Raw genomic sequence first — 27,706 nt, forward strand, 5'->3', positions numbered from 1 at the left:
GGTAGAAGAATACGTATCGGCCTAAACTGAGGAAAAAAATTTTTTAGATATGTTTTTGGGGGATATTTATTATAGTAAAAAATATATTGCATTTTTTTCAAAATTGTCGCTCTATTTTTGTTTATAGCGCAAAAAATAAAAACCGCAGAGGTGATCAAATACCACCAAAAGAAAGCTCTATCTGTGGGGAAAAAAGGACGCCAATTTTGTTTGGGAGCCACGTCGCACGACCGCGCAATTGTCTGTTAAAGCGACGCAGTGCCGAATCGCAAAACCTGGCCTGGGCATTTAGCTGCCTAAAGGTCCGGGGCTTAAGTGGTTAAGCAGTATCCCACCACTGGAGACTTCAAGCAATGCAGATATAATCACCTTGTGGCTCAATGTGCAGGCTCCAGGACTTGGGGACCTTCACTTCCCTTCATCACTATAATGGGAACCATCACTCTTTTCTTTGTCCTTTTTATAAATGGATTACATTCGATAACAAATGCCGATATAAATTCCCTCCTGTCTTGACCGTGTAAATATTTTTTATTTGAGAAAATTCTAAGTGTATGACGTTTCAGTGACGCAATGATGTCTTTTTGATCGTAGATCCAAGATATTAGTGTGGAGACCGAAGACAACAAGGAGAAGAAATCTGCAAAGGATGCTTTGCTTTTATGGTGCCAGATGAAGACAGCTGGGTGAGTACAGATTAAAAGATTACCACAAAAGATCTTCTTAGAGTTTAGAGTTTTCACAAAAACAATTGCGTCGGCTGCAAACATGTCCTCCTTCTCTAACTGGATTACCTCAAGGCGCCTAAATGATCATATTCTGTGACCGAATAACAAAGATCGTATCCATGTGTGTGAGAAAATGTGTAGAATTTTGGCTTATCCAATAATTATAGTTAAGGCAGTTATAGTGGAGCTTTTCATTTGTTAATGGCGGGAGGGAGTGGGAGAAGGGATGGATCCCTTTTTTCAGGCTCTATTGCTGCCTTTGGCTTTGATGATGGGGCCGTTTCCAATGTTGTCACTTGGACAGGAATTGAGAAGAAATTGCCCGTGGGGACAAAGGCAACCATAACGTACTGATAAATTGATTTGTCCTCATTTCCTGTCCTGGCATGTACTACCGTGTTTCCCCGAAAATAAGACCTACCCCGAAAATAAGACCTAGCGTTATTTGCCAGGGGGTTGTAATATAAGCCCTACCCCGAAAATAAGACCTAGTTTAAAATGCTTGTGAAATCCTATAATCCACTCTATTACAGTAGTACCGTGTTTCCCCGAAAATGAGACCTACCCCAAAAATAAGACCTAGCGTTATTTTCCAGGGGGACTTGTAATATAAGCCCTACCCCAAAAATAAGACCTAGTTTAAAATGCTTGTATAATCCACTCTATTACAGTAGTATATACCGTATATTTATCGCGGTATAGCGCGCTCCCGCGTATACCGCGCACCCCTAAAGTTGCCCCGAATCCTGTGGAAAAAAGTTTTTTTTTTGTACTTACAGTTTTGGTGTCTTGCGCGGCGTCCATCGGCGGCCTCGTCTGGTCCGTCTGCGGCTTCGGGTGTCCTCTTCTTCGGGTCCGGCGTCCTTCTGCGGCGTCCTCCCCGCTCGTTTCCCGCGCCGAGTTTGAATACTGCGCCGACATATACAGAGCGCAGTACACTCGTGTATAGTCAGGCAGGCTCGGCAACTCTCGCGCTGACGTCCTGTACGTCCAGGACGTGAGCGCGGAAGGAGCCGAGACTGCCCGACTATACCCGAGTGTACTGCGCTCGGTATATGTTGGCGCAGTATTCAAACTCGGCACCGGAAAGCGGGTATCGGCGTATACCGCGCACCCACGATTTTTCCCTGATTTTCAGGGCAAAAAAGTGTGCGGTATACGCCGATAAATACGGTAATGTATAATGTGTGTGTTTCTGTAATATAATTGCGGGGAAGAAAGCTCCGGCAAGTCACAGAAGCACAGATCGGCGCTATAATGAAGGTATTTGGAGAGGGGGAGAGAAGACCGTACATTACATGGTAAGACCTACCCCGAAAATAAGCCCTACTGTGTCTTTTGTTGCCAAAATTAATATAAGACCCGGGCTTATTTTTGGAGAAACACGGTATGAAAAGGGTGCCGGATCAGTACGAGTTAAAAGACAACCCTGGTTTATTGTAGGCCCCCCTTGCATGTAAAATGCCTTGGTGCTGTACACATGGCAGGTGTGCTGTGCAGGCAGATACAACCATATGGATGGACTGGTGGCATAGCTGTAGAGCACAGGCAGGAAACCCGCTGTGGGGAGTGGAGCTGGCGGTGCCGTGAGCCCTCACTTGCGCCACTGACAGGAAGAGAAAGGGAGTCGCCACTCAAGGTAGAAAATGCAGGTAATGAACCTCTTCACTCAATCTGAAGCAACGGCTACAGGCAATGCAAACGAAAGAGGAATGTCTGGACAGCCGCACACCAAAAGTATTGCTTTTTATTGTTCAAACAAGATCACAGGATACATGCCACAGAAAACGGGATACAAGCTGACGCGTTTCACACTATAACTTGGTGCTTAATCATGAGCTATGATTAAGCACTAAGTTAGTGTGAAACGTGTCAGTGGTATCAGGGCCGATCCTAGGCAGGTGCACGGGGTGCAGCGCACCCAGGCGCCACAGAGGTGGGGGGCGCTGAAGCGCCAGAGTGGTTCCCTTCCGCCTCCTTCTCCTCTGCCAGAGGCAGCTCTCTCCACCGGCAACTGACAGGAGCGGATCAGAAGAGGCGAGACAATGCCGCCACCGCCGCTGTGTTTCCTGCCCAAGTCCATCCTCCCTCCCTCTTCCTGTCAGAGGAGGAGAGCGAAGCAGCCGGAGACCATAGCGGCAGTCTCAGAGCATCTCCTGTAGTATGTCTGCAGTCTCTGACCATCTCTTGTACTATGTCTGCTGTCTCTGACCATCTCTTGTATTATATCTGCAGTCTCTTACCATCTCCTGTAGTATGTCTGCTGTCTCCGACCATCTCTTGTATCATGTCTGCAGTCTCTTACCATCTCCTGTACTATGTCTGCAGTCTCTGACCATGTGCGAGCGCCAGAAATATTTCTGCACCCAGGCGTCTGTGACCCTAGGATCGGCCCTGAGTGGTATCCTGTTTGCTGTGGCATGTATCCTGTGATCTTGTTTTAACAATAAAAAGCAATACTTTTGGCGTGCGGCTGTCCAGACTTCCTCTTTCGTTTGCATTATCACTGACCGGAAACAGCCTCCTAACCGCAAGCTTACCTGATGAAGGGGGCAGGGCCTCAGAAACACATTGTGGCCAGTTTCCTCTTTCTTGGTTTCCGAGTAGGGTTTGCGCCACTGACAGGAGACCAAGAACAAACGGGGAGTGGTCTGCAATGCGTTTCCGAGGCCCCACTTCCATCAGGCAAGCTTGCCTGATGAGGAAGGTGGTCTCCTGTCGGTGGCACGAGTGAGTGATGATACCGCCAATTCCTGTAGAGCGCAGGTCCCTCCCTGTGTTCTACAGCTCTTCCCCAGATAGTGCAGGAGGGGAGGATCTGTGCATACAGGATCAAACAGCCTTTATACACAGAGCAGAGGATTAACCCCTTAAGTTCCACAGTGGATATAACAAGCCTGCTTCAAGTTGCATCAAAATCGTGGCAAGAAATTGCGGTAAAATCGTGTGCCTTTGGGGTTGCAATAGTAGAAACGGAGCCTAAATAATATACACACACTTATTATGCATATCATGTAATAAATACTTTTTGATATTTTCAGGTATCCCAATGTGAATATACATAATTTTACAACCAGCTGGAGGGACGGCATGGCCTTCAACGCACTCATTCATAAACACAGGTGAGAGCTAAAGGATCAAAATTCAAATACTGACTTGTTGCTGTTTTTGGCAATTTGGTGGCCCGAAGACTGAAAATAAAATGATTGAGGTTTCTGTGAATCATATTTGTATGGTCGTGTTTCAGTTCAGGATTTCCCCAGTAGGCGGGGCTAGAGGGGAAATCTAAAGTTATTCCATTCATTGCCAGCTTGGTATTCAATGCTTTGTGATGCATGTTATAGCCATTCTTGTCCCAGGGGAGCTTTACAGCCTAATGTACTTAAGGACCGCCTCCCTGCACATATACGTTGGCAGAATGGCACGGCTGGGCACAAGCACGTACAGGTACGTCCTCTTTAAGTGCCGAACCGTGGGGTGTGGGCGCGCGCCCGCGACCCGGTCCGAAGCTCCGTGACCGTGGGACCCGATCGCCGCTGGAGTCCCGCGATTGGTCCCCGGAGCTGAAGAACGGGGAGAGCTGTGTGTAAACACAGCTTCCCTGTTCTTCACTGTGGCGCTGTCATTGATCGTGTGTTCCCTTATATAGGGAATCACAATGGATGACATCACACCTACAGCCACACCCCCCTACAGTTAGAAACACAGATGAGGTCATACATAACCTATTCAGCGCCCCCTTGTGGTTAACTCCCAAACTGCAATTGTCATTTTCACAGTAATCAGTGCATTTTTATAGCATTTTTTGCTGTGAAAATTACAATGGTCCCAAAAATGTGTCAAAATTGTCCGAAGTGTCCGCCATAATGTCGCAGTCACGAAAAAAATCGCTGATCGCCGCCATTAGTAGTAAAAAAAAAAAAATTTTTTTATAAAAATGCAATAAAATTATCCCGTCTTTTGTAAACGCAAAAAAATTTGCGCAAACCAACCGATAAACGCTTATTGCAATTTTTTTTATTTTTTTTTTTACCAAAAATAGGTAGAATACGTATCGGCCTAAACTGAGGAATTTTATATATATATATATATATATATATATATATATATATATAATTTTTTTTTTTTGGGGGGGGGGGGGGGTATTTATTATAGCAAAAAGTAAAAAAATAATGCATTTTTTTCAAAATTGTAGCTCTATTTTTGTTTATAGTGCAAAAAAGAAAAACCGCAGAGGTGATCAAATACCACCAAAAGAAAGCTCTATTTGTGGGGAAAAAAAGGACGCCAATTTTGTTTGGGAGCCACGTCGCACGACCGCGCAATTGTCAGTTAAAGCGACACAGTGCCGAATCGCAAAAACTTGCCGGGTTCTTTAGCTGCCTAAAGGTCCGGGTCTTAAGTGGTTAAAGAGATAGAGCATGCGCATTATTCTGCGATCATTTGGTTCAAATTGTGTTTTGCATGAATTCAGAGCAATTAATCCAAAACCAAAGGCACCGTCCTGCCTGATCACAAAGCTTTTTTTTTTTTTTTTCTAACCTATCTGTACCACGCCAAGTAGAGTCATAATAATGGTATTGGGGTCTGCCCATTGGTGTGCCCATCGAGATGTGATTGTATGCAGATCACGGGCATGTTGGGGGTCCTGACGATGTCAAGCTGGGGGTTCTGTCTCCTGGAACCAGACCAAAAAGGAAATCCCGTAATGAATTCCTCCAGTCTATATATCGGTAGGCAGTCGAGATTCTGTCAGGGTTAAAGGCCTTTTAGAGACAGACGTTGATTATGTGTCAGGAAATATCCCTTATCCCCGCTATTAAGCATGCCATTCATTGCTGTTATTTATCTGTGCTGCTGCGTCATTCTGCCACCATGAACTTTATAATTTAAACCACTTGTTGAGGGTCCAAGAAAAGCAGACTTGGAATTAATGGCTGATGTTCAGTCTCTAAAGAAATCATGGAGTCTGGCGTGATAAATGTTTACATTCTTTCATTGTGAGAAAATTCGTCGTTGTGGAAGTTTTATGCAGCATATTATGTAATACTTTCATAAGGGTTTCATAGAGTGCACACCTACTTATTTTTATTTTTTTAACTTCAACATTTTTTTTTTTTTTTTTTACTTTGGCGTAAGAGGTTTATTGGGGCTCATTTACATTTGCTTTGGCCTCAACACACATTAAGGGTTAGTTTACGCTTGCTTCAAAACAAGTTATCGGACAAGTTCTCTAAATGCTAGTTAGTGCTCCTGTCACTAAATAAAATGGATAGCTTACAGTGATGTTTACACCTTGCTTCGGCTTTGCTTCAAGAATTATACCCCATGTCGCTTTAGTTATGCTTCAAAGCCACCATAGAAGTCTATGGCAAAGCTTGCTCGAGGCCCCACTGAAGCCTTCATCAATGCCCCACTGAAGCCTTCATCAATGCCCCACTGAAGCCTTCACGAAAGGCCTTCACGGGAAGCCTTCACGAAAGGCCTTCACGGGAAGCCTTCACGAAAGGCCTTCACGGGAAGCCTTCACGAAAGGCCTTCACGGGAAGCCTTCACGAAAGGCCTTCACGGGAAGCCTTCACGAAAGGCCTTCACGGGAAGCCTTCACGAAAGGCCTTCACGGGAAGCCTTCACGGGAAGCCTTCACGAAAGGCCTTCACGGGAGGCCTTCACGGGAGGCCTTCACGGGAGGCCTTCACGGGAGGCCTTCACGGGAAGCCTTCACGGGAGGCCTTCGTACATCTCCTCAAAAATGTTCTCTGGTTGAGATGGAGAGGTAGGGCGGTGACATTACGATCTTCACCTCATCCAATCAGAGAATGCTGTGTATTCATCAAAAAAATGCTGAGTGTTCTCTGAATGGCGCCCCCCATGTGTTCACTAAGCATTAGGACAGCCGCTCGGCACAGGACCCCAAAGCTAGTGGGGATCACTGTGGTAGCAGTGCCTACTGGAGTGATTTCCAGCATTCATTGGATTGGCCAAGTATGGCACCTACATACTTATATTGGTCCAAGATGGACCAATGTAACTTGGCAAGAAAAGCCATATTTAAACTTCAGCTTTAATAATCATCCCCCCCCAATTGGACCTGTACCCCTGTGCTATGCACACTCCCCTCTCCTGCCTTATCCTCCTCCCTACTATCTTTTCCTTCCTTACTTGGGCTCACGTGCCCTCTTTTTTTTTTTTTCTTCTCTGTTCTGACAGTACTGGGGCTGTTGGTGGAACCTCTGCTTAGATGTCACTTCCATGTTTCTGGTCAGTGATGTCTACCTTTTTTGCTGCCTCTGTCTCATTTGCTATAAATCAAGAAAAATCTTATTCTTAAAGTACAATTGCACTTGTGATGACCTCATAGTTCGAAGCCTTTAATCCATAGGATGGGCAGTTTTTTTTTTCTGGAATAGTATGTGATCAATTTATACAAACCGTGCCTACTGTTTTTTAATCTCAACGTTTTTTGTTCCTCCCACAGACCCGACTTGATTGATTTTGATAAGCTGAAGAAGTCAAACGCACACTACAATCTGCAAAATGCCTTCAACCTTGCAGAGCAGCACTTAGGCCTCACTAAACTCCTCGACCCAGAAGGTTAGCCTAAGATTCAGTTCTTTGTTTTGTTTTTTATATGTTTTTTGTGTTTTTTATATGTTTCTATTGTGATTGTAATAAAACTATATATATATATATATATATATAGATAGATAGATAGATAGATATAGAGCGAGATAGATAGATATAGAGCGAGAGAGATATAGAGCGAGAGAGATATAGAGCGAGAGAGATAGAGCGAGAGATATATATATATACGGTATATATCTCTATCTTTATATATTGCACCCAGCAAAGTGATTGGCCATCAAGTGATACATGTACAGTGGAACCTTGGATTATGAGCATAATCCGTTCCAGGGGAATGCTTGTAATCCAAAGCACTCGCATATCAAAGCCAGTTTCCCCATAGAAGTCAAACAAAAATTAGTTCCACATTGACTTCTATGGCATGCAATAGCACATGTGGCCAGAGGTGGGGGGGGTGCCGGAGAGACTCGGAAATACTAGGAGTCTGTTCGCCTGCCCTCGGAAATCCCCGGAAAGGCCTGAAAATACTCGGGAACGGTGCATTTCCGAATGGCTCTGAGTGTCACCGGCGCCCCCACACCTCTGGCCAAATGCGGTACTGCAGAGGCTTGAATCCTGCTAGTTTTGTGAGACAACACTCGCAAACCGGGTCAGGGTTTAAAAAAAAAAATATTGCTTGTATTGCGAAACGCTTGGTAACCGCGTTACTTGCAATCCGAAGTTCCATAAGTTGTACCTGTTCATCTGAGGGCTTCCCTTCTCTATAGCCGTTCAGAGTCCAGAATGTATAGACCCAGGTCCCCAAGAAATTCCCCTAATTTGCAGGGATTTTCTCACTTCCTGTTTTGGTTATGGGACAAGAAGTAAAGGTAAATCTCCCCAAAGGGACACAGATGCCGCTAAATATAAATGGACAAAGAGGTTATAAGCCTCCATTACGCTATCAAAAAAATAGAAAAATAGGCAAACCTTTTTTTATTATTTTAAGGCAGCCATAAATGACTGGCCCTACCCATCCAGATATCCTCATGCACCACAAATGCACGGTGGATCCATAAACACTAACTTCCACCAAATATTGTTTTGCCTTTGCATTTCTTATGTTCCTCCTTTTATTTTCTATTTAGACATCAGCGTTGACCATCCAGATGAAAAGTCCATCATTACTTATGTTGTCACATATTACCATTACTTCTCAAAGATGAAGGCACTGGCCGTGGAAGGAAAACGTATTGGAAAAGTATGTGCGATGCAGTAACAGTGTAAACCTTGACTACCTGAGCTAGGCCCACTTCAAGATTTCATTGACGAGTGGATCACCCTCATCAGAGACGCACCTAAGGGCTCATCATAAACTGTTGACTCAAAGTCATAAAGCGCTCTGTATAAATGTATCCACTCCTCATCCAGGTTCACAACTTTCATCCACCCACTGGAGATATACAGGGATAATATCCCTTCAAGCTTCATTTTTTTTTTAGTGTTGCCTCACATATATCGGCACATGTAGGAAGAAGCCCATATGCACCACATGTTGTACAACTGCATCACTTTATTGGCAAAACCACTCAGTATGCACTCACATGTGAAGAGAATCAAACTACACATCCAATTTAGAACAGTATACTGATCAGAACTTGCTTGCGGGGACACTTCCGTAGCTCCGCCCAATGTGTTTCGTCAGCTACGGGGCACAATCACAATTTTGGGTTTCAATCTGACTTTTCTATTTGTTTATGTCATTTTTTTATTTATTTTTTTGTTCTTGTTGTAGTACAGCACATTTTCATATCAGTGGGGGTTCTTTACAAAAGGCAAATCCACTTTGCACTACAAATGCAAACTACACTTGGAAGTGCAGTCGCTGTAGATCCAAGGGGGACATGCAAGGTAAATAAAAAAACATCATTTTAGCTTGCTCGTGATTGGATGATAAAATCAGCAGAGCTTCCCCTCATTTCAGATCTACCCCTCAGATTTACAGCGACTGCACTTCCAAGTGCACTTTTCCCTTGTTGCCTTTTGTAAATACTGTATTTATCGGGGTATTGCGCGCTCCGGCGTATAGCGCGCACCCCTAATGTTGACCCTAAAATCCTGTAAAAAAAAAAACATTTTATTACATTTACTACTTACAGTTTTGGTGTCTTGCCCGGCGGCCTCGTCCGGTCCGGCATCCGTTTGCGGCCTCGGTGGTGTCCTCCCGGCTTCTCCCGCGCTGTCTTCATGTCGAATTCCCGCGCTCAGTTTGAAGCCTCCGCCGACAGATACCGAGCGAAGTACACTCTGGTATATTCGGCCAGGCTCGGCTTCTCACGCATAAACGTCAGAGCGTGACTACGAGCGAAGCCGAGCCTGGCCGAGTGTACTGCGCTCAGTATATGTCGGCGCAGGCATTCAAACACGGCGCGGCTATCGGCGTATATTGCGCACCCACGATTTTGCCCTGATTTTCAGGGCAAAAAAGTGCGCGGTATACGCCGATAAATACGGTAACCCCCTATGTATCACTAAGAACAATATCCTTGCATCCTAGCAACTCCTCACTTGATTTAAAACGTCCCCACTCGTTTAATGACTTTTTGATTAAATTATTTTAACTGGAGTACATTTTTGAAGTTTAAACAATTCAGTCTTTCTCTTATACATTTTGAGGCGCGCTGTGACAAAACATGACGATACCGCTGGTCTCACGCTGGATTTGTATTTGTAGGTTCTTGAAAATGCCATCGAAACCGAGAAAATGATTGAGAAGTATGAATCCCTGGCTTCTGACCTCCTCGAGTGGATTGAACAAACCATTATCATCCTAAACAATCGGAAATTCGCCAACTCACTGGTCGGTGTGCAGCAGCAGCTTCAAGCTTTCAACACCTACCGCACTGTGGAAAAACCACCAAAGTAAGAGGACTTTAGATGAGGGGAGGGAGAGTGTAAATATTACCTGCAGGGCTTATGTTGTCATCGTGTCACTGAAATGTGTAGTTGGTCATCAAAGTATAAAATCTTTTTACCGTATATACTCGAGTATAGGCCGAGTTTTTCAGCAGTTTTTTGTGCTGAAAATGTCCCCCTCGGCTTATACTCGATCGCATAATTTCTCTCATTCAGTCCACAGTGATGAACTAGAGAAATCTTGGTGTATAACCAGCTGTTGACCCTGTATGGGCAGGCTGAATGTACCGAGCTGATTATTAGATCAGCTTGGGTACATCCAGCCTGCCGGATTCACTGCCGCTAGCAATAATCGTGGTCTTCTCCCGGCGGGGAATGAAAAGCAGACAATAGCTCGGCAGGAGGGATTCCCCTGTCAGCACTGACTGTGGGGTTGTAGGAAAGAAATTGGCACCGCCAATGGACTGCCTAACTCTTCCAATAGGCAAATATGTTCTGGTGACAACGGTCTAAGATTGAAATATTCTTCACTTTTCCTATTGTATCTCCAGGACAGGAGGTGAAGGGAAATCTCTCCAATGGGACATAGACAGCAAACCAAACCCTGATAGCGGGATGGCATTGTGAATGGCAGGCCAGAATCGCACAGTTGTGGTTAGGTGGTCCTAGAACACCTTGTTACTGTCAGAAAGAGAATATTACACCCGAGTACCTGGTTTCTTAAAAATAAACCTCCCTAGTGCAGAAAATATAAGGCAGCTTTCAGAGGCCCTTTTCTACCCAAAAATGGAACTACTGCTTTTTGGAATCCCCCCCCCCCTCCCCCCCTCTGGTGTCACATTTGGCACCTTTCAGGAGGGAGCAGATACCTGTGTAATCCAGGTAGTTGCTCCCACTTCCGTGCATAGGTTGCCGTGGCCACACACAGGTCCCAGAAGACAGCAGGGACCAGTGAGAGAGCGCAGCGTGACTCGCACATGCGCAGTAGGGAACCAGGAAGTGAAGCCACAAGGCTTCACTTCCTGATTCCCTTACTGAAGATGGTGGCGGCAGCACCCGAGAGGCGAGGGACAGATCCGCTTCGGGTGCCGACATTGCGGGCACTCGGGACATGCAAGTGTCCTAATAAGTCAGCAGCTGCAGTATTTGTAGCTGCTGCCTTTTAAATATTTTTTTTGGCGGAACTCCGCTTTAAGCTTTTTTTTTAACTACTGGCTGCTTGGTGCAAACTGTTTCCTCTTTCTTTGCTTAATTTTTATCAATCGGCCCCCTGCAATTACAGTTGTTCAGCTGTGTTTACCTTGGAATATATTACACAGGTAACAGTGTCCTTTTTGTATGGCTCTAGATTTACAGAAAAAGGAAACTTGGAAGTGTTGCTCTTTACCATTCAGAGTAAGATGAGGGCCAACAATCAAAAGGTATACATGCCAAGAGAGGGCAAGCTCATCTCAGATATTAATAAGGTAAGTTACTTTGTTTAATCCAAGTTATTGCAATGTGCTTTATTTTCCAGTGATGCCAGTAAAAAAGAACAAAACGATAATCTGTATTGTGCTGTATTGCTACCGCTCTGGAAGAAAAACTGTAGAGGGGGAAAAAAAAAACAGGACATGGTTAAGCCCACAAGCACCATCTTCCAGGACACTGTCCAGCATGCACCGCCTGTTCTTGCGCATGCGCAGTATCAATGGCTTGCAGTGCTGTACACTTCAGACGTTGCCATCACAATGGGTGGCGGGAAGTGCCCGCCCCATTGTGATGGCAACAAAGCCCTCGGCGCTGCCCACTGACTCCTGGGAAATGACGCACATCTCCCAGGAGCACCAGAGAGCACAGGTGCCGAGGCAAATGACATTAGGCGCCACAGAGTGGCAGAATGCACAGGACAACATAGCAACAGTTCTGGAGAGGTGAGTACAAAAAAAATTCCAAATGTTATGCAAAATAGTTTTTTGTTTTTTTTTTGGTGTAGCTCCGCTTTAAAGGGTCACTAAAGGCAATTTTTTTTTTTTTAAATAACAAACATGTTATACTTGCCTCCACTGTGCAGCTCGTTTTTGTCCCCTAACCCTGTCTTCTGGGGTCCCTCGGCGGCTGTCTCGGCTCCTCCTCACAAAATCTTTCCACCCTTATGCGAGCGAGCTCACATGGTAGAAGGCTTTTGCGAGCGCGCTCCCGTGATACAGCGGCGGGCATAGCCGCCGACTGTATCACTCGGCCCCGCCCCCCGGCGCGCCGCGTCATCCGATGTGATTGACAGCTGCGCCAGCCAATGGCTGCGCTGCCATCAATCCGTCCAGCCTAGCCAATCAACGGCCAGGCTGGGAACCTAAAAGTATCACATGGACGCGCCCGGGACTTTTGAAGGGTCAGGTAAGTAAAACGGGGGCTCGGGGGGGGGGGGGGGGGGCGGTACCATCGGATGTTTTTTCACCTTAATGCATAGGATGCATTAAGGTGAAAAAACATTTACCTTTACAACCCCTTTAAGAATATGTCCTTAGTCTTTCTCTGTCTTAAAAGTTTAGACTCCTGATATTTCGCTAAAGACCCCCAATGGGGGTCCTAAAAATATGTATTAAAAAACAAAATTAATAAAATGGTAAAAAAAATAAAACAAACTACTGACACTAGTGGCAAAACTAGCAGGGTCGCAAAGGTTGCACTTGCAACTGGGCTCTGGCGTTCCATCACCATGGGGGGACCCCAAGATGACAGGAAGCTGGCCTGCTACGGGTCCGTAATAAGGGGGGGGGGGGATTTATGGTTCCTTGCACCATGGCCCTGAAGGGTTCTAGTCATGCTTGTAGCTGTCAGCCTTGCAATGCCTCATGGGATTTGTAGTTCCGTAACAGCTGGAGGGCCACCGGTTTGACAGCTGTGCTCTATGTAGTTTAAGGTTACACCCCTCCTTTTTTTATTTAAATCAGTGACCATGTGTCTTGTTAAACTCCGTTCCACGAAAAAGTTTTATCTCTCATGTAATAACTGGCACTTCACATCGTCTACACTAGTAATGCAGCAAGTGATTAGAGTTACTCGAGATACGTTTCCTAATCTTCAACTGAAAATCTTATTTTCTCTTCCTGTGTCCAGGCCTGGGAACGACTGGAAAAAGCCGAACACGAGAGAGAACTGGCACTGCGAAATGAGCTGATCCGACAGGAAAAACTGGAACAACTTGCACGCAGATTTGATCGCAAGGCAGCTATGAGAGAGACTTGGCTGAGTGAAAACCAGCGCCTGGTGTCTCAGGTATGAGCCAAGGGCTTCATAGAGTGCCAATCGTCACTGCTAACACTTACCCAGGACGGCGTCTGCTTTTCAGTACAGGAAGGAGATTGGTATATAAAGAATAAATGTAGAAGAATACATATCGGCATATATATATATATATATATATATATATATATATATATATATATATATATATATATATATATATATATATATATATATATATATATATATATATATATATTCGCAAATTTTTTCCCCAAAATTGTCGCTCTATTTTGGTTTATATCGCAAAAAATAAAAACCACAGATGTGATCAAATACCACCAAAAGAAAGCTCTATTTGTGGGAAAAAAAGGACGTCAATTTTGTTTGAGAGCCACGTCGCACGACCACGCAATTGTCAGCTAAAGCGATGCAGTGCCGAAACGCAAAAAGTGGCCTGGTCTTTTACCAGCAAAATGGTCCAGGGCTTAGGTGGTTAAAAACAGGGGTTTAGTTTGAACACATTTGCAAATGCATGCATAAGCCGTGTCAAGGCGCCCCTTTATCCGTACGCTATATATTTTTGAGAGCCTCCATAGTAGCAGCACATGCATTATGATGGATTGTGATGGTAGGTGTGCAGGCATTGAAGCCCAAGCACAGATTTTTCCACCAGTGGGAGACCCTTGGACATTAGAAAATACTAATTTGACTCATTTAATGTCTCCCAAAAAATGTTTAATTTTTTTTTGGTTTCGGCTTACCATTCAAACTGTGTATTCTCATGTTTTGTTTCATGGCTGTGGTACATTATTGTGACCTTCACTGGTACCATCCAACTGTGAAGCTGTGTCTGGCAGATTGTGATAACGGCTTTATTCTTTCTCTTCGTATTACAGGATAACTTCGGCTTTGACCTTCCTGCTGTAGAAGCCGCCACAAAGAAACACGAAGCAATCGAAACGGACATTGCAGCCTATGAAGAGCGTGTTCAGGCTGTGGTGGCAGTGGCACGAGAACTGGAAGCTGAAAACTACCATGACATAAAACGAATCACGGCCCGAAAGGACAATGTCATCCGGCTCTGGGAATACCTACTGGAGCTGCTGCGGGCGCGGCGACTGCGCCTAGAAATGAACCTTGGACTGCAGAAGGTTTTCCAAGAGATGCTTTACATTATGGACTGGATGGACGAAATGAAGGTACGTCTGTCTCCAGGACAATGATCGCTGATAACTTCCTTCCTAGTTGGCAATATATATTCGTGATATACCCAGCCAAATCTATGTATCATTTGTTATTACTGGTATAACACATTGGATAGCATTGCCCTCTAACATCTTTTTGTTATCTTGCTGCTGTGTTTCACATGCTGTAAAAACTGATTTTCCAAGATGATCACCCATTAGTAACACAAGGACCATAGCTCTGAGGGTCCCATTTAACCCCTTAACGCCCGCCACACGACTATTTACGTACGCAAAATGGCGCGGACAGGCAGAAGGGCGTATATATACGTCCTTGCCTTTACGCGGGTCGGGGGTCCGATCGGGACCCCCCCCGCGGCGGGCGGATTCCCTCGGGGAGCGATCCGGGACGCCGGCGCGGCTATTCGTCGCGATCGCTCCCCGGAGCTGAAGAACGGGGAGAGCCGTATGTAAACACGGCTTCCCCGTGCTTCATTGTGGTGGCGCATCGATCGTGTCATCCCTTTTATAGGGGAGACACAATCGATGACAGACCTACAGCCACACCCCCCTACTGTTGTAAACACACACTAGGTGAAGCCTAACACGTTCAGCACCCCCTGTGGTTAACTCCCAAACTGCAACTGTCATTTTCACAATAAAGAATGCAATTTAAATGCATTTTTTGCTGTGAAAATGACAATGGTCCCAAAAATGTGTCAAAATTGTCCGAAGTGTCCGCCATAATGTCGCAGTCACGAAAAAAAATCGCTGATCGCCGCCATTAGTAGTAAAAAAAAAAATTTTTTTATAAAAATGCAATACAAATATCCCCTATTTTGTAAACGCTATAAATTTTGCGCAAACCAATCGATAAACGCTTATTGCGATTTTTTTTTTTTTACCAAAAATAGGTAGAAGAATACGTATCGGCCTAAACTGAGGGGAAAAAAATATATTTATATTTATTATAGCAAAGAGTAAAAAATATTGCATTTTTTCAAAAATGGCGCTCTATTTTTGTTTATAGCGCAAAAAATGTAAACCGCAGAGGTGGTCAAATACCACCAAAAGAAAGCTCTATTTGTGGGGGGAAAAGGACGCCAATTTGGTTTGGGAGCCACGTCGCACGACCGCGCAATTGTCAGTTAAAGCGACGCAGTGCCGAATCGAAAAAAGGGGCAGGGTCCTTTAGCTGCATAATGGACCAGGTCTTAAATGGTTAAAGTTTTAAAGTTTGCTGTCCATTGTGGTCATCAAAAGAATGAAAATAAAGCTGGTCTGAGGGGCTTAATGTCGGAAACTGAAATCTGGAAGCTGTGCTTAAAAAAAAAAAACCCAGGCAAGAGGGCAAAGGACTACTCACCGGTATTGCCTGTTTCCCCTTTTTACTGACTTAGGCTGGCCATAGACGCAGGAAAGAAATTTGCACCAACAGTGCTTAACAGGCAAATCCCTCCTGTCGATCAGTTGTCTTCTCCTGGTGGTGAAAGCCATCCCCATTGGGAGAAAACAGTGATTATTGCTAGCGGCTATAGCAGCCACTAGTGATCATCGCAACTGAATCTATTGATCTTGCCTGCTCACACACACTTAAAGTCTCGGCCGGTTCCTGCTGAACTGGCCGGGATTTCGAAATTTCTATGGCCGGCTTTAGTATGCCCTATTCTGCACTCTGTGTGGAGGAGGCCATGTTGGTAGAGGCAGGGATTGGCTTTCTTTGTTAGAACCTCCCAGAAAGGAGAACAGTGACCATACCATAGTGACCACCCAATCTGACTCCAAATCTTATAAAGTAACAGTAAACCTTCTGGGATTTTTTTCCTTTAAAATAAACATGTCATACCTGCTCTGTGCAGTGGTTTTACACAGAGCAGTCCCGATCCTTCTCTTCTGGGGTCCCCCGCCAGCGCTCCTGGCTCCTCCTCTGTCCAGTGCCCTCAGGAAGCCGCTTCCCCTGGGGGCACTCCTGCGGGCTCACTCCCGAGCCACCTTGTCTGCATCTATTCCATTGACACAGGGCGTTTCCGCCCTGCCCTTCGCTCCCTCGTCACAGAATTTGATTGACAGCAGCGGAAACCGTTGGTGCCTGCTGCTATCAGATTGTGCAATGATAAGGGACAGAGTCGGGAGAACTGCTGTTGTGTACATACTTGAGCCTGATCCCAGTCCACAGAAGTATAAGGGGCCGATGGGGAGGACAAGCCAATCCAAAGAAGTATAAGGGGCGGATGGGGAGGACAAGCCCGATCCAAAGAAGTATAAGGGGCCGATGGGGAGGACAAGCCCGATCCAAAGAAGTATAAGGGGCCGATGGGGAGGACAAGCCCGATCCAAAGAAGTATAAGGGGCCGATGGGGAGGACAAGCCAATCTAAAGAAGTATAAGGGGCCGATGGGGAGGACAAGCCCGATCCAAAGAAGTATAAGGGGCCGATGGGGAGGACAAGTCCGATCCAAAGAAGTATAAGGGGCCGATGGGGAGGACAAGTCCGATCCAAAGAAGTATAAGGGGCGGATGGGGAGGACAAGCCAATCTAAAGAAGTATAAGGGGCGGATGGGGAGGACAAGCCAATCTAAAGAAGTATAAGGGGCGGATGGGGAGGACAAGCCCGATCCAAAGAAGTATAAGGGGCCGATGGGGAGGACAAGCAAGATCCAAAGAAGTATAAGGGGCCGATGGGGAGGACAAGCAAGATCCAAAGAAGTATAAGGGGCCGATGGGGAGGACAAGCAAGATCCAAAGAAGTATAAGGGGCCGATGGGGAGGACAAGCCAATCTAAAGAAGTATAAGGGGCGGATGGGAGGACAAGCCAATCCAAAGAAGTATAAGGGGCGGATGGGGAGGACAAGCCCGATCCAAAGAAGTATAAGGGGCCGATGGGGAGGACAAGCCCGATCCAAAGAAGTATAAGGGGCCGATGGGGAGGACAAGCCAATCTAAAGAAGTATAAGGGGCCGATGGGGAGGACAAGCCCGATCCAAAGAAGTATAAGGGGCCGATGGGGAGGACAAGTCCGATCCAAAGAAGTATAAGGGGCCGATGGGGAGGACAAGTCCGATCCAAAGAAGTATAAGGGGCGGATGGGGAGGACAAGCCAATCTAAAGAAGTATAAGGGGCGGATGGGGAGGACAAGCCAATCTAAAGAAGTATAAGGGGCGGATGGGGAGGACAAGCCCGATCCAAAGAAGTATAAGGGGCCGATGGGGAGGACAAGCAAGATCCAAAGAAGTATAAGGGGCCGATGGGGAGGACAAGCAAGATCCAAAGAAGTATAAGGGGCCGATGGGGAGGACAAGCCAATCTAAAGAAGTATAAGGGGCGGATGGGAGGACAAGCCAATCCAAAGAAGTATAAGGGGCCGATGGGGAGGACAAGCCAATCTAAAGAAGTATAAGGGGCGGATGGGAGGACAAGCCAATCCAAAGAAGTATAAGGGGCCGATGGGGGAGGACAAGTCCGATCCCGATCCAAAGAAGTATAAGGGGCGGATGGGGAGGACAAGTCCAATCCCGATCCAAAGAAGTATAAGGGGCGGATGGGAGGACAAGCCAATCCAAAGAAGTATAAGGGGCCGATGGGGAGGACAAGCCAATCCAAAGAAGTATAAGGGGCGGATGGGGAGGACAAGCCAATCCAAAGAAGTATAAGGGGCGGATGGGGAGGACAAGCCAATCCAAAGAAGTATAAGGGGCGGATGGGGAGGACAAGCCAATCCAAAGAAGTATAAGGGGCGGATGGGGGAGGACAAGTCCGATCCCGATCCAAAGAAGTATAAGGGGCGGATGGGGAGGACAAGCCAATCCAAAGAAGTATAAGGGGCCGATGGGGAGGACAAGCCAATCCAAAGAAGTATAAGGGGCCGATGGGGAGGACAAGCCAATCCAAAGAAGTATAAGGGGCGGATGGGGGAGGACAAGTCCGATCCCGATCCAAAGAAGTATAAGGGGCGGATGGGGAGGACAAGTCCGATCCCGATCCAAAGAAGTATAAGGGGCGGATGGGGAGGACACATGCAGCACAGAAGGTTTTTCACCTTAATGCATAGAATGCATTCGGGTAAAAAAAACCCTAAGCCTTTACAACCACTTTAAGACTATCGGTCAGAAGCAACAGTACCTTTGACTCGCAAAAAAAGAGATACAGCTTTGGGGCCTAGGCAACTATGGATCAAATTTAAGATGTCTGTACCTGCTCAGAAGATAATTTTTTTGGTTATTTTTATTTTATTTTTTGCAGGTGCTTCTGTTGTCTCAGGATTATGGGAAACACTTGCTGGGAGTGGAGGACTTGTTACAGAAGAATGCTCTGGTGGAGGCTGACATTTCCATCCAGGCAGAGAGAGTACGTGCCGTTAATGCATCAGCTCAGAGATTTGCTGCAGGAGGGGAAGGTAAAAAAAATATATATATATATTTTCAGTACAGCCTAATGTTGCCAGACAATTAAGTCTCCATTCACATCTAGGCGACAAAACGCCGGACGCTTGTGCCGATAGAGGCCCGTACGCCTGTCGCCTGAAAAAAAGTCCCGGACCCTTTTTTTCAGGCGACATTGGCGTTCACCCATTGATAGCAATGGGAAGAATTTGAAAAAAAAAAAGATACACTATCGGCGGCAAAATACGCCGCGTACGAGGCGTTGCTTGTCGCGGGGGTGTAAATGGAGCCTAAATGTAGTTCTACATAGTGGTGTACGGTAAACCTTTAGGCCCCTTTCACACTGGGGCAGCGGTAAAGCGCTGCTATTTTTAGCAGGGCTTTACCATCAATTTCGTGGCGCTATTCGGCCGCTAGCGGGGGTGGTTTTACCACGGCTGAGAAAGGGTTAAAAATGGCGTCTATTTTATGGATGTAAACAGAGTAGGAAGTCTTGGAGCCCATTCACATCTAGGCGACAAAACGCCGGACGCTTGTGCCGCTAGAGGGGAGAATGCAATGGCAAGGCTTTGTAAAAAAAAAAAAAAAAGTTACACAGTCGCGGCAAAATACGCCGCGTACGCGGCGTATCTTGTCGCGGAGGTGTGAATGGAGCCTTAAGCCCCATACACACGATCGGGCAAATGTCGCAATCGCGTGTACAGAAGTCCTTCGGACTAAAATCCAAAGTAAAAACGCGCATGCCTAGAAGCAATGCTAACCATAACGCAACATTAGCAGAAGTTGCCCAAAGGGTGGCGCTAAAGAGCTGAAAAAACACGTAGTTTTGTGTTTGTTGGCCAACAATTCTTTGCCGTTTTTGTATGCAATACAAGCTCACGGGCAACCTCCTTCGGACAAAAGTCCCTACGCTTTGTCCGTGGAAAATCCGAGCGTGTACGAGGCTTTACACTCATAATTATAAGGAAAAAACATTTTTTAAACTCTTTTCTTTACCCTTCACATAGGTTACAAGCCGTGTGATCCACAGATCATCCGGGACCGTGTTGCCCACATGGAATTCTGCTATCAGGAACTGTGTCAACTGGCGGCTGAAAGACGTGCACGTTTGGAAGAGTCTAGGCGGCTTTGGAAGTTTTTCTGGGAGATGGCGGAAGAGGAAGGTTGGATTAGAGAAAAAGAGCAGATCCTGTCATCCGATGACTATGGGAAGGATCTGACCAGTGTTATCCGTCTTCTGTCCAAACACAAGGCTTTTGAAGATGAAATGAGCGGGCGAAGCGGTCACTTACTCCAGACCATCAAGGAAGGAGAGGAGATGATTGCAGAGGAGCACTTTGGATCTGAGAAGATCAGGGAACGGATCAAGGATATTCAGGAGCAATGGGCTAACCTTGAACAGCTGTCAGCCATTCGCAAGAAACACCTGGAAGAAACCTCAAGTTTCCACCAGTTCCAGGCAGATGCCGATGATATTGATGCCTGGATGTTGGACATCTTGAAGATCGTGTCCAGTAATGATGTTGGACATGATGAATTTTCTACTCAGTCTCTAGTGAAGAAACACAAAGATGTAGCTGAAGAAATTGGAAGTTACAGATGTACTATTGATGCTCTACATGAAGAAGCCGCTGCCCTTCCCCAGGAACAGTTTGAATCGAATGAAGTGCAGATCAGGTTGTCGGGAATCGAGGAAAGATACAAGGAACTGGCTGAGCTGACGCGACTTCGGAAACAGGCGTTGCAGGACGCCCTCACGCTCTACAAAATGTTTAGCGAAGCTGACGCCTGTGAACTTTGGATTGTTGAGAAGGAGCAGTGGTTGAACCATCTGCAAATCCCTGAGAAGCTAGAAGACCTGGAGGTTGTTCAGCATAGGTAATTATGGCTTCATCCCCTGACACTCGGTCTGTTCTCTGGATGGCCAGAATGCAAGAATAGGATTATCAACTGCACTTTATTTTTTATTTTATTTTTTTCAGATTTGAAAGTCTAGAGCCAGAAATGAACAACCAGGCATCACGAGTGGCTGTCGTTAATCAGATTGCCCGTCAGTTGATCCACAGTGGACATCCGAGCGAGACTGAAATCAAAGCACAGCAAGAGAAACTGAACACAAGGTAAGCTTTGAAGTCCTCCCTAAAAACATATTTTTATACATTTTCATGGGTTGTAAAATAAACTTTCCCTTTTGTCTAGACTTTAGCGCCCGTTCACACCGTTTGCATTGGGCAGCCTTGCCCAACATGTAGAAGAGGCAATTTGCCTTTTATGTTCTGTGTTTCTATGTTCTTATGATCTATAAATGGAGGACAGGCAGATGAATGATTAAAGGGGTTGTAAAGGCAGAAGGTTTTTTTGATCTTAAAGGGGTGTTCCAGTCATTTTTAATGTTTATTAAAAGTCAGCAGCTACAAAAAGTGTAGCTGCTGGCTTTTAATAAACACACACTCACCTGCTCCACGTTCCAGCGACACGCCGGCCGGGGCTCCCCTCCTCTCCGGCCATGTCTTCATTCTAAGTGTGGGCACCCGGCCGTGACCGCTTTCGGCTTCACGGCCGGGCACCCACTGCGCAAATGACGCTGCGCAATCTGATTGGACAGGCAATCGCCTGGGACCTGTCACCTGTCCCAGGCGATCGCCTACAGGGAGGGGCTGCCAAAAGGCGATTAGACTATTCGCCTTAGCAGCCCCTCGGCGGAAGAAGGAAGTGGGACAGGAAGTCCCACTCCTCCTGAAGCCCCCACTCCCCCCCCCCCCCCCAAAAAATGACATGCCAAATGTGGCATGTAAAGGGGGCGAGGAGTGGATTAAGCGGAAGTTCCACTTTTGGGTGGAACTCTGCTTTAATGCATTATATTCATTAAGATAAAAAGCCTTCTGTGTGCAGAATCCCCCCCAATACTTATTGTATCTACGCAATTATATAACCAAGTTTTTCAACACATTTTTTTTGTGCTGAAAATGCCCCCCTCGGCTTATACTCGAGTCTGTGTCATCTGCATACCTGATCATGCCTGTGTCATGCTCAGATGGCGCCCATCTAGTGTACAAAAGCCGTGCTTCCTCCTCGTCGTCGTCCGTGATAGGGGAACGCTCAGTTTCCCAGCAGTGAGTCGGTGTTCCGCCTATCACGGACAGCCTCTCGTCCTCGTCCCACGGACGAGAACCAGAGGATGTCCGTGATAGGCTGAACACTGACTCACTGCTGGGAAACTGAGTGTTCCCCCTATCACGGACGAGGACCAGGCGCTGCTTTTGTACACTGGATGGCCACCGTCTGACTGCATGACACAGGCATGATCAGGTATGCAGATGACACTATGTCCTGTCCTGAGTCTTCATATGTTCAGTGTATTGGGAGTCTGTGACTGATAGAGCAGATGGAGAATACCAAGGTGCCAACGGTTCTGTGATCCTCAATGCTGCATAGGTTTACAGACGGGATGGATCACTTGTCATTGTAGCTGGATGAAATAAGTAGGGTGCATAGTTGCATGGTGCCAGCGGTCTGCAGAGGGGGTTTTACAAGAGTGCACTCAAGTGAGTCCTGCAATGGGCACAGTGAGTCCTGCAATGGGCACAGTGAGTCCTGCAATGGGCACAGGGAGTCCTGCAATGGGCACAGGGAGTCCTGCAATGGGCACAGGGAGTCCTGCAATGGGCACAGGGAGTCCTGCAATGGGCACAGGGAGTCCTGCAATGGGCACAGGGAGTCCTGCAATGGGCACAGGGAGTCCTGCAATGGGCACACGGAGTCCTGCAATGGGCACACGGAGTCCTGCAATGGGCACACGGAGTCCTGCAATGGGCACACCGAGTCCTGCAATGGGCACACCGAGTCCTGCAATGGGCACACCGAGTCCTGCAATGGGCACACCGAGTCCTGCAATGGGCACACCGAGTCCTGGCAGTGAGTCCGAGTCAGAGACACCGAGTCCTGCAAATGGGCATTGTTGGCCCTCTTTTCCACTTACCGTTGCTGCTGCATTTCCTACCCTAGGCTTATACTCGAGTTAATGTTTTCCCTTTTTTTTTTTTTTTTTTTTTTGTGGTGACATTAGATGTCTCGGCTTATATTCGGGTTGGCTTATACTCGAGTATATACGGTACCTGAGGTTCCTCTGTCCAGCGATGTTCACTAGTGTCTCCAGCCGTCCAAGATTCTCCTTCGTGATGGGCTGCGCCATTGGCTCGTGCTGCTGTCAAAGTCAGCTAGCCAGGGTGCAGGGCTGGGTCGGGGCTCCGTGTCTAAATGAACATGGGGAGCTGTGACTCGGCTCAGGTGCCCCTATAGCAGTGATTGGCGAACCTTGGCACCCCAGATGTTTTGAAACTACATTTCCCATGATGCTGAACTACACTGGAGAGTGCATGAGCATCATGGGAAATGTAGTTCCAAAACATCTGGAGTGCCCAGGTTCGCCATCGCTGCCCTATAGCAAGCCGCTTGCTGTGGGGGCACTGAACAGGAGGGAGGGGCCAGGATCATAGAGGGACCCAAGAAGCGGATGATCAGGGCTGCTCTGTGCAAACCCACTGCAACAGAGCAGGTAAGTTTACCATGTTTAATTATTTTTTTATAGGGAAAAAAACAAGACTTTACAATCACTTTTATTCATTGATTGTATTTCAGTCATAAAAGCTATATTGCCAGCTTCTGTAGATGGAGGTGGGTGGAAGGTGCGATAGGCAGGCACTCTTGATCAGTGCCTGTCGCCATCACCTCTGTTAACCCTCACTGCACAGGAAGATTAGGGGATGGGGGGTTATCAAAGGAGGAATATTTCAATGTACTTTCAGCAACTAGACTTCTAAACCTCTCCAGTACTAAAGGATCCATAGGCGTGCGCACAGGGTGTGCCAGGTGTGCCTGGGCACACCCTAATCCTCCTGTGCTGTGCAGATTCCCCCTGCTGCTTGGCTGCAGAGAAAGAGACTGGGGAATCACTGTCCTCGGTCCCTTTCTCTGTCTCAAAAGTGAGACATCAGGGGTCTGTTTAGACCCCTGATATTTCACCAAAGCCCTCCAAAGGGGCTTCTAAAAATTTGTTAAAAAATATATAAAAATAAACTGGTAAAAGAGCAAAAATAAAATGCTGACACCAATCTCAACCCTACTGAAATTGTCAACTGCTTTACTGGCACCGTCCATTGTTTTATATATATATATATATATATATATATATATATATATATATATATATATATATATATATATATATATATATATAATAATATTTTTTATATATATAATATTTTTTATATATATATATATATTTAATATTTTTTATATATATAATATTTAATATTTTTTTTATATATATATATATATACACACGCATATGTGTTTGAGCTTTGGGGTGCACACCCTAATGCAATAGATTGCGCACACCTATGAAAGTATCCAAGTGATTTGGAGTAATAAGTGACGTAACAAACTTCAGACCAAAACGTAATACAAATCTTGCTCATGTTTTTCTGTTAGGTGGGGCCAGTTTAGAGAATTGGTTGACAAGACAAAAGATGCCCTCAGTTCAGCACTAAGTATTCAGAACTACCATCTTGAGTGCAATGAGACCAAGTCCTGGATTAGGGAAAAGACCAAAGTCATCGAGTCAACTCAAGACCTGGGCAACGACCTTGGTGGAGTCATGGCACTCCAACGCAAGTTGACCGGTATGGAACGTGACTTGGCTGCCATTGAGGCCAAACTTACCGATCTGCAAAAAGAAGCTGAGAAACTGGAAGCTGAACATCCCGACCAAGCTCAGGCTATCATGAGCAGGCTTGCAGAGATCAATGAAGTATGGGAAGAAATGAAGACCACCCTGAAGAATCGAGAAGAGTCTCTTGGTGAAGCCAGCAAACTTCAACAATTCCTCCGTGACTTGGATGATTTTCAGTCCTGGTTATCAAGGACACAGACGGCCATTGCTTCCGAGGACATGCCAAATACGTTGGCAGAAGCAGAGAAGCTGCTTGCTCAACACGAAAACATTAAAAATGAAATCCACAACTATGAAGAGGATTACCAGAAGATGAGGGACATGGGTGAGATGGTGACACAGGGGCAGACCGATGCACAGTACATGTTCTTGCATCAACGTCTTCAGGCTCTTGACACTGGCTGGAACGAGCTTCACAAAATGTGGGAGAACAGGCAGAACCTTTTATCTCAGTCCCATGCCTACCAGCTCTTCCTAAGAGACACCAAGCAAGCAGAAGCTTTTCTTAATAACCAGGTATGTTGTGGAGGACAGGTATTAAAAAATCATTTTGGATATTTCTGGAGACTTTAACTTCAGTGTTGCCAAATTTTCTGCATATAAAGTAGGGTTTGCTCGATACCACTTTTTTAGGAATAAAAGTACCGATACTTTTTTTCAAGTACTCACCGATACCGAATACCGATACTTTTTTTTAAATGTGTCCCCAAATGCAGCCATGTCCCCCCCCCCCAGATGCAGCCATGCCCCCCCCCCCACAGATGCAGCCATGCCCCCCCCCCACAGATGCAGCCATGTCCCCCCCACAGATGCAGCCATGCCCCCCCCCCACAGATGCAGCCATGTCCCCCCCCCCCCACAGATGCAGCCATGTCCCCCCCCCCCCACAGATGCAGCCATGTCCCCCCCCCCCCCACAGATGCAGCTATGTCCCCACCCCCCCCCCACAGATGCAGCCATGTCCCCACCCCCCCCCACAGATGCAGCCATGTCCCCACCCCCCCCCCCCACAGATGCAGCCATGTCCCCACCCCCCCCCCACAGATGCAGCCATGTCCCCACCCCCCCCCCCACAGATGCAGCCATGTCCCCACCCCCCCCCCCACAGATGCAGCCATGTCCCCACCCCCCCCACAGATGCAGCCATGTCCCCACCCCCCCCCCCCACAGATGCAGCCATGTCCCCACCCCCCCCCCCCCACAGATGCAGCCATGTCCCCACCCCCCCCCCACAGATGCAGCCATGTCCCCACCCCCCCCCCCCCCACAGATGCAGCCATGTCCCCACCCCCCCCCACAGATGCAGCCATGCCCCCCCCCCCCCCCACAGATGCAGCCATGTCCCCACCCCCCCCACAGATGCAGCCATGTCCCCACCCCCCCCCACAGATGCAGCCATGTCCCCACCCCCCACACAGATGCAGCCATGTCCCCACCCCCCACACAGATGCAGCCATGTCCCCACCCCCCACACAGATGCAGCCATGTCCCCACCCCCCACACAGATGCAGCCATGTCCCCACCCCCCACACAGATGCAGCCATGTCCCCACCCCCCACACAGATGCAGCCATGTCCCCCCCCCCCCCAGATGCAGCCATGTCCCCCCCCCACAGATGCAGCCATGTCCCCCCCCCACAGATGCAGCCATGTCCCCCCCCCACAGATGCAGCCATGTCCCCCCCCCCCCCCACAGATGCAGCCATGTCCCCCCCCCACAGATGCAGCCATGTCCCCCCCCCACAGATGCAGCCATGTCCCCCCCCCCCACAGATGCAGCCATGTCCCCCCCCCCACAGATGCAGCCATGTCCCCCCCCCACAGATGCAGCCATGTCCCCCCCCCCACAGATGCAGCCTTGTCCCCCCCCCCCCCCCACAGATGCAGCCATGTCTCCCCATACCTAGATGCCACCGCCTAGTTAACCAGCGTGCGGGGAACATTACAGCTTTCATTTGAATAGTTGTCTGTTCCCCGCCGCGTATAGACACTCCCCCTTGCTCGGGATTGGACGGGTGATCTGCACTTCGATAGACAGATCACCCGTCCAATCACAAGCAAGGGGGAGTGTCTATACGCGGCGCGCCGGGGAACAGACATCTATTCAAATGAAAGCTGTAATGTTCCCCGCACGCTGATTAAATAGGCGGCGGGGGCGTTGCGGTATGCGGCAGCATTACGACGGCGGCGGGGGGTAGTATCGGATCTGGCATCGGGGGCATTTGCGGGAGTACCAGTACTCCCGCAAATGCTCAGTATCGGTCTCGATACTGGTATCGGTATCGGGACAACCCTAATATAAAGTAAAGAAAACCCTTTAGAACAAGCGGCCTTTCTCCAACTTTTTAGCATGGAAGAACCCCATGAAATAAATTTCCGGTCCCAGAGGATCCATTTGTATACTGTATTTACAGCTCACAGTACATTAGTGTGATGGTCGGTGCAAAATAACGCTACTTAAATGGGTTGTAAAGGTTTGTTTTTTATTTTCTAAATGGGTTCCTTTAAGCTAGTGCATTGTTGGTTACCTTTTCCTTCCATTTCCCGTCTAAATTTTTTTTTTCTTTGTCTGAATTTCTCACTTCCTGTTCCTCCTCAGTAAGCTTGCCCCCATCATCCGAGCCGTTCTGGCTGGGGGTAAGTCAGCGTGCTTGCCCCCTCCCTTGGAACGTCTCTCCCCTCAGGGATGTAGCTATGACTAAGCGCTGATACCCCAGTGCGAAACGCCTCAGCTATCCACCCCACTGTCTGCTGTGATTTGTAGTGCTGTTTCCATTTTTTACTATTAAAGGCAACATTTTAAGAATTTTGTGGAAGTGCAGCTGTCCAGTCTTTTTCTCCAGTCTAAGCTTGCCCCCATCATCCAAGCCGTTCTGGCTGGGGGTAAGTTGGCGTGCTTGCCCCCTCCCTTGGGACGTCTCTCCCCTCAGGGATGTAGTACCAAGGGAGGGGGCAAGCACACTGACTAACCCCC

At 47.2% G+C, this 27,706-nt stretch overlaps 1 protein-coding gene across 5 annotated transcripts in view; it reads left to right on the forward strand.

The window, feature by feature from the left end:
• The window catches only part of SPTBN1 (spectrin beta, non-erythrocytic 1), a 296,583-nt gene that overhangs the window by 192,529 nt on the left and 76,348 nt on the right, over positions 1–27,706 (forward strand). For all 5 annotated transcript variants that reach the window (XM_040351645.1, XM_040351648.1, XM_040351649.1 and 2 more), the window contains 12 exons: positions 595–686; positions 3,770–3,850; positions 7,207–7,322; positions 8,441–8,553; positions 10,027–10,214; positions 11,557–11,674; positions 13,308–13,466; positions 14,333–14,635; positions 18,863–19,016; positions 20,010–20,880; positions 20,985–21,122; positions 24,493–25,249. In XM_040351645.1, the coding sequence (XP_040207579.1) occupies positions 595–686; positions 3,770–3,850; positions 7,207–7,322; positions 8,441–8,553; positions 10,027–10,214; positions 11,557–11,674; positions 13,308–13,466; positions 14,333–14,635; positions 18,863–19,016; positions 20,010–20,880; positions 20,985–21,122; positions 24,493–25,249 (3,090 nt within the window). The remainder of the gene's footprint in view (positions 1–594; positions 687–3,769; positions 3,851–7,206; positions 7,323–8,440; positions 8,554–10,026; positions 10,215–11,556; positions 11,675–13,307; positions 13,467–14,332; positions 14,636–18,862; positions 19,017–20,009; positions 20,881–20,984; positions 21,123–24,492; positions 25,250–27,706) is intronic.

This window comes from Rana temporaria, chromosome 4 (assembly GCF_905171775.1).
Source record: "Rana temporaria chromosome 4, aRanTem1.1, whole genome shotgun sequence".
Classification (NCBI taxonomy): Eukaryota; Metazoa; Chordata; class Amphibia; order Anura; family Ranidae; genus Rana; species Rana temporaria.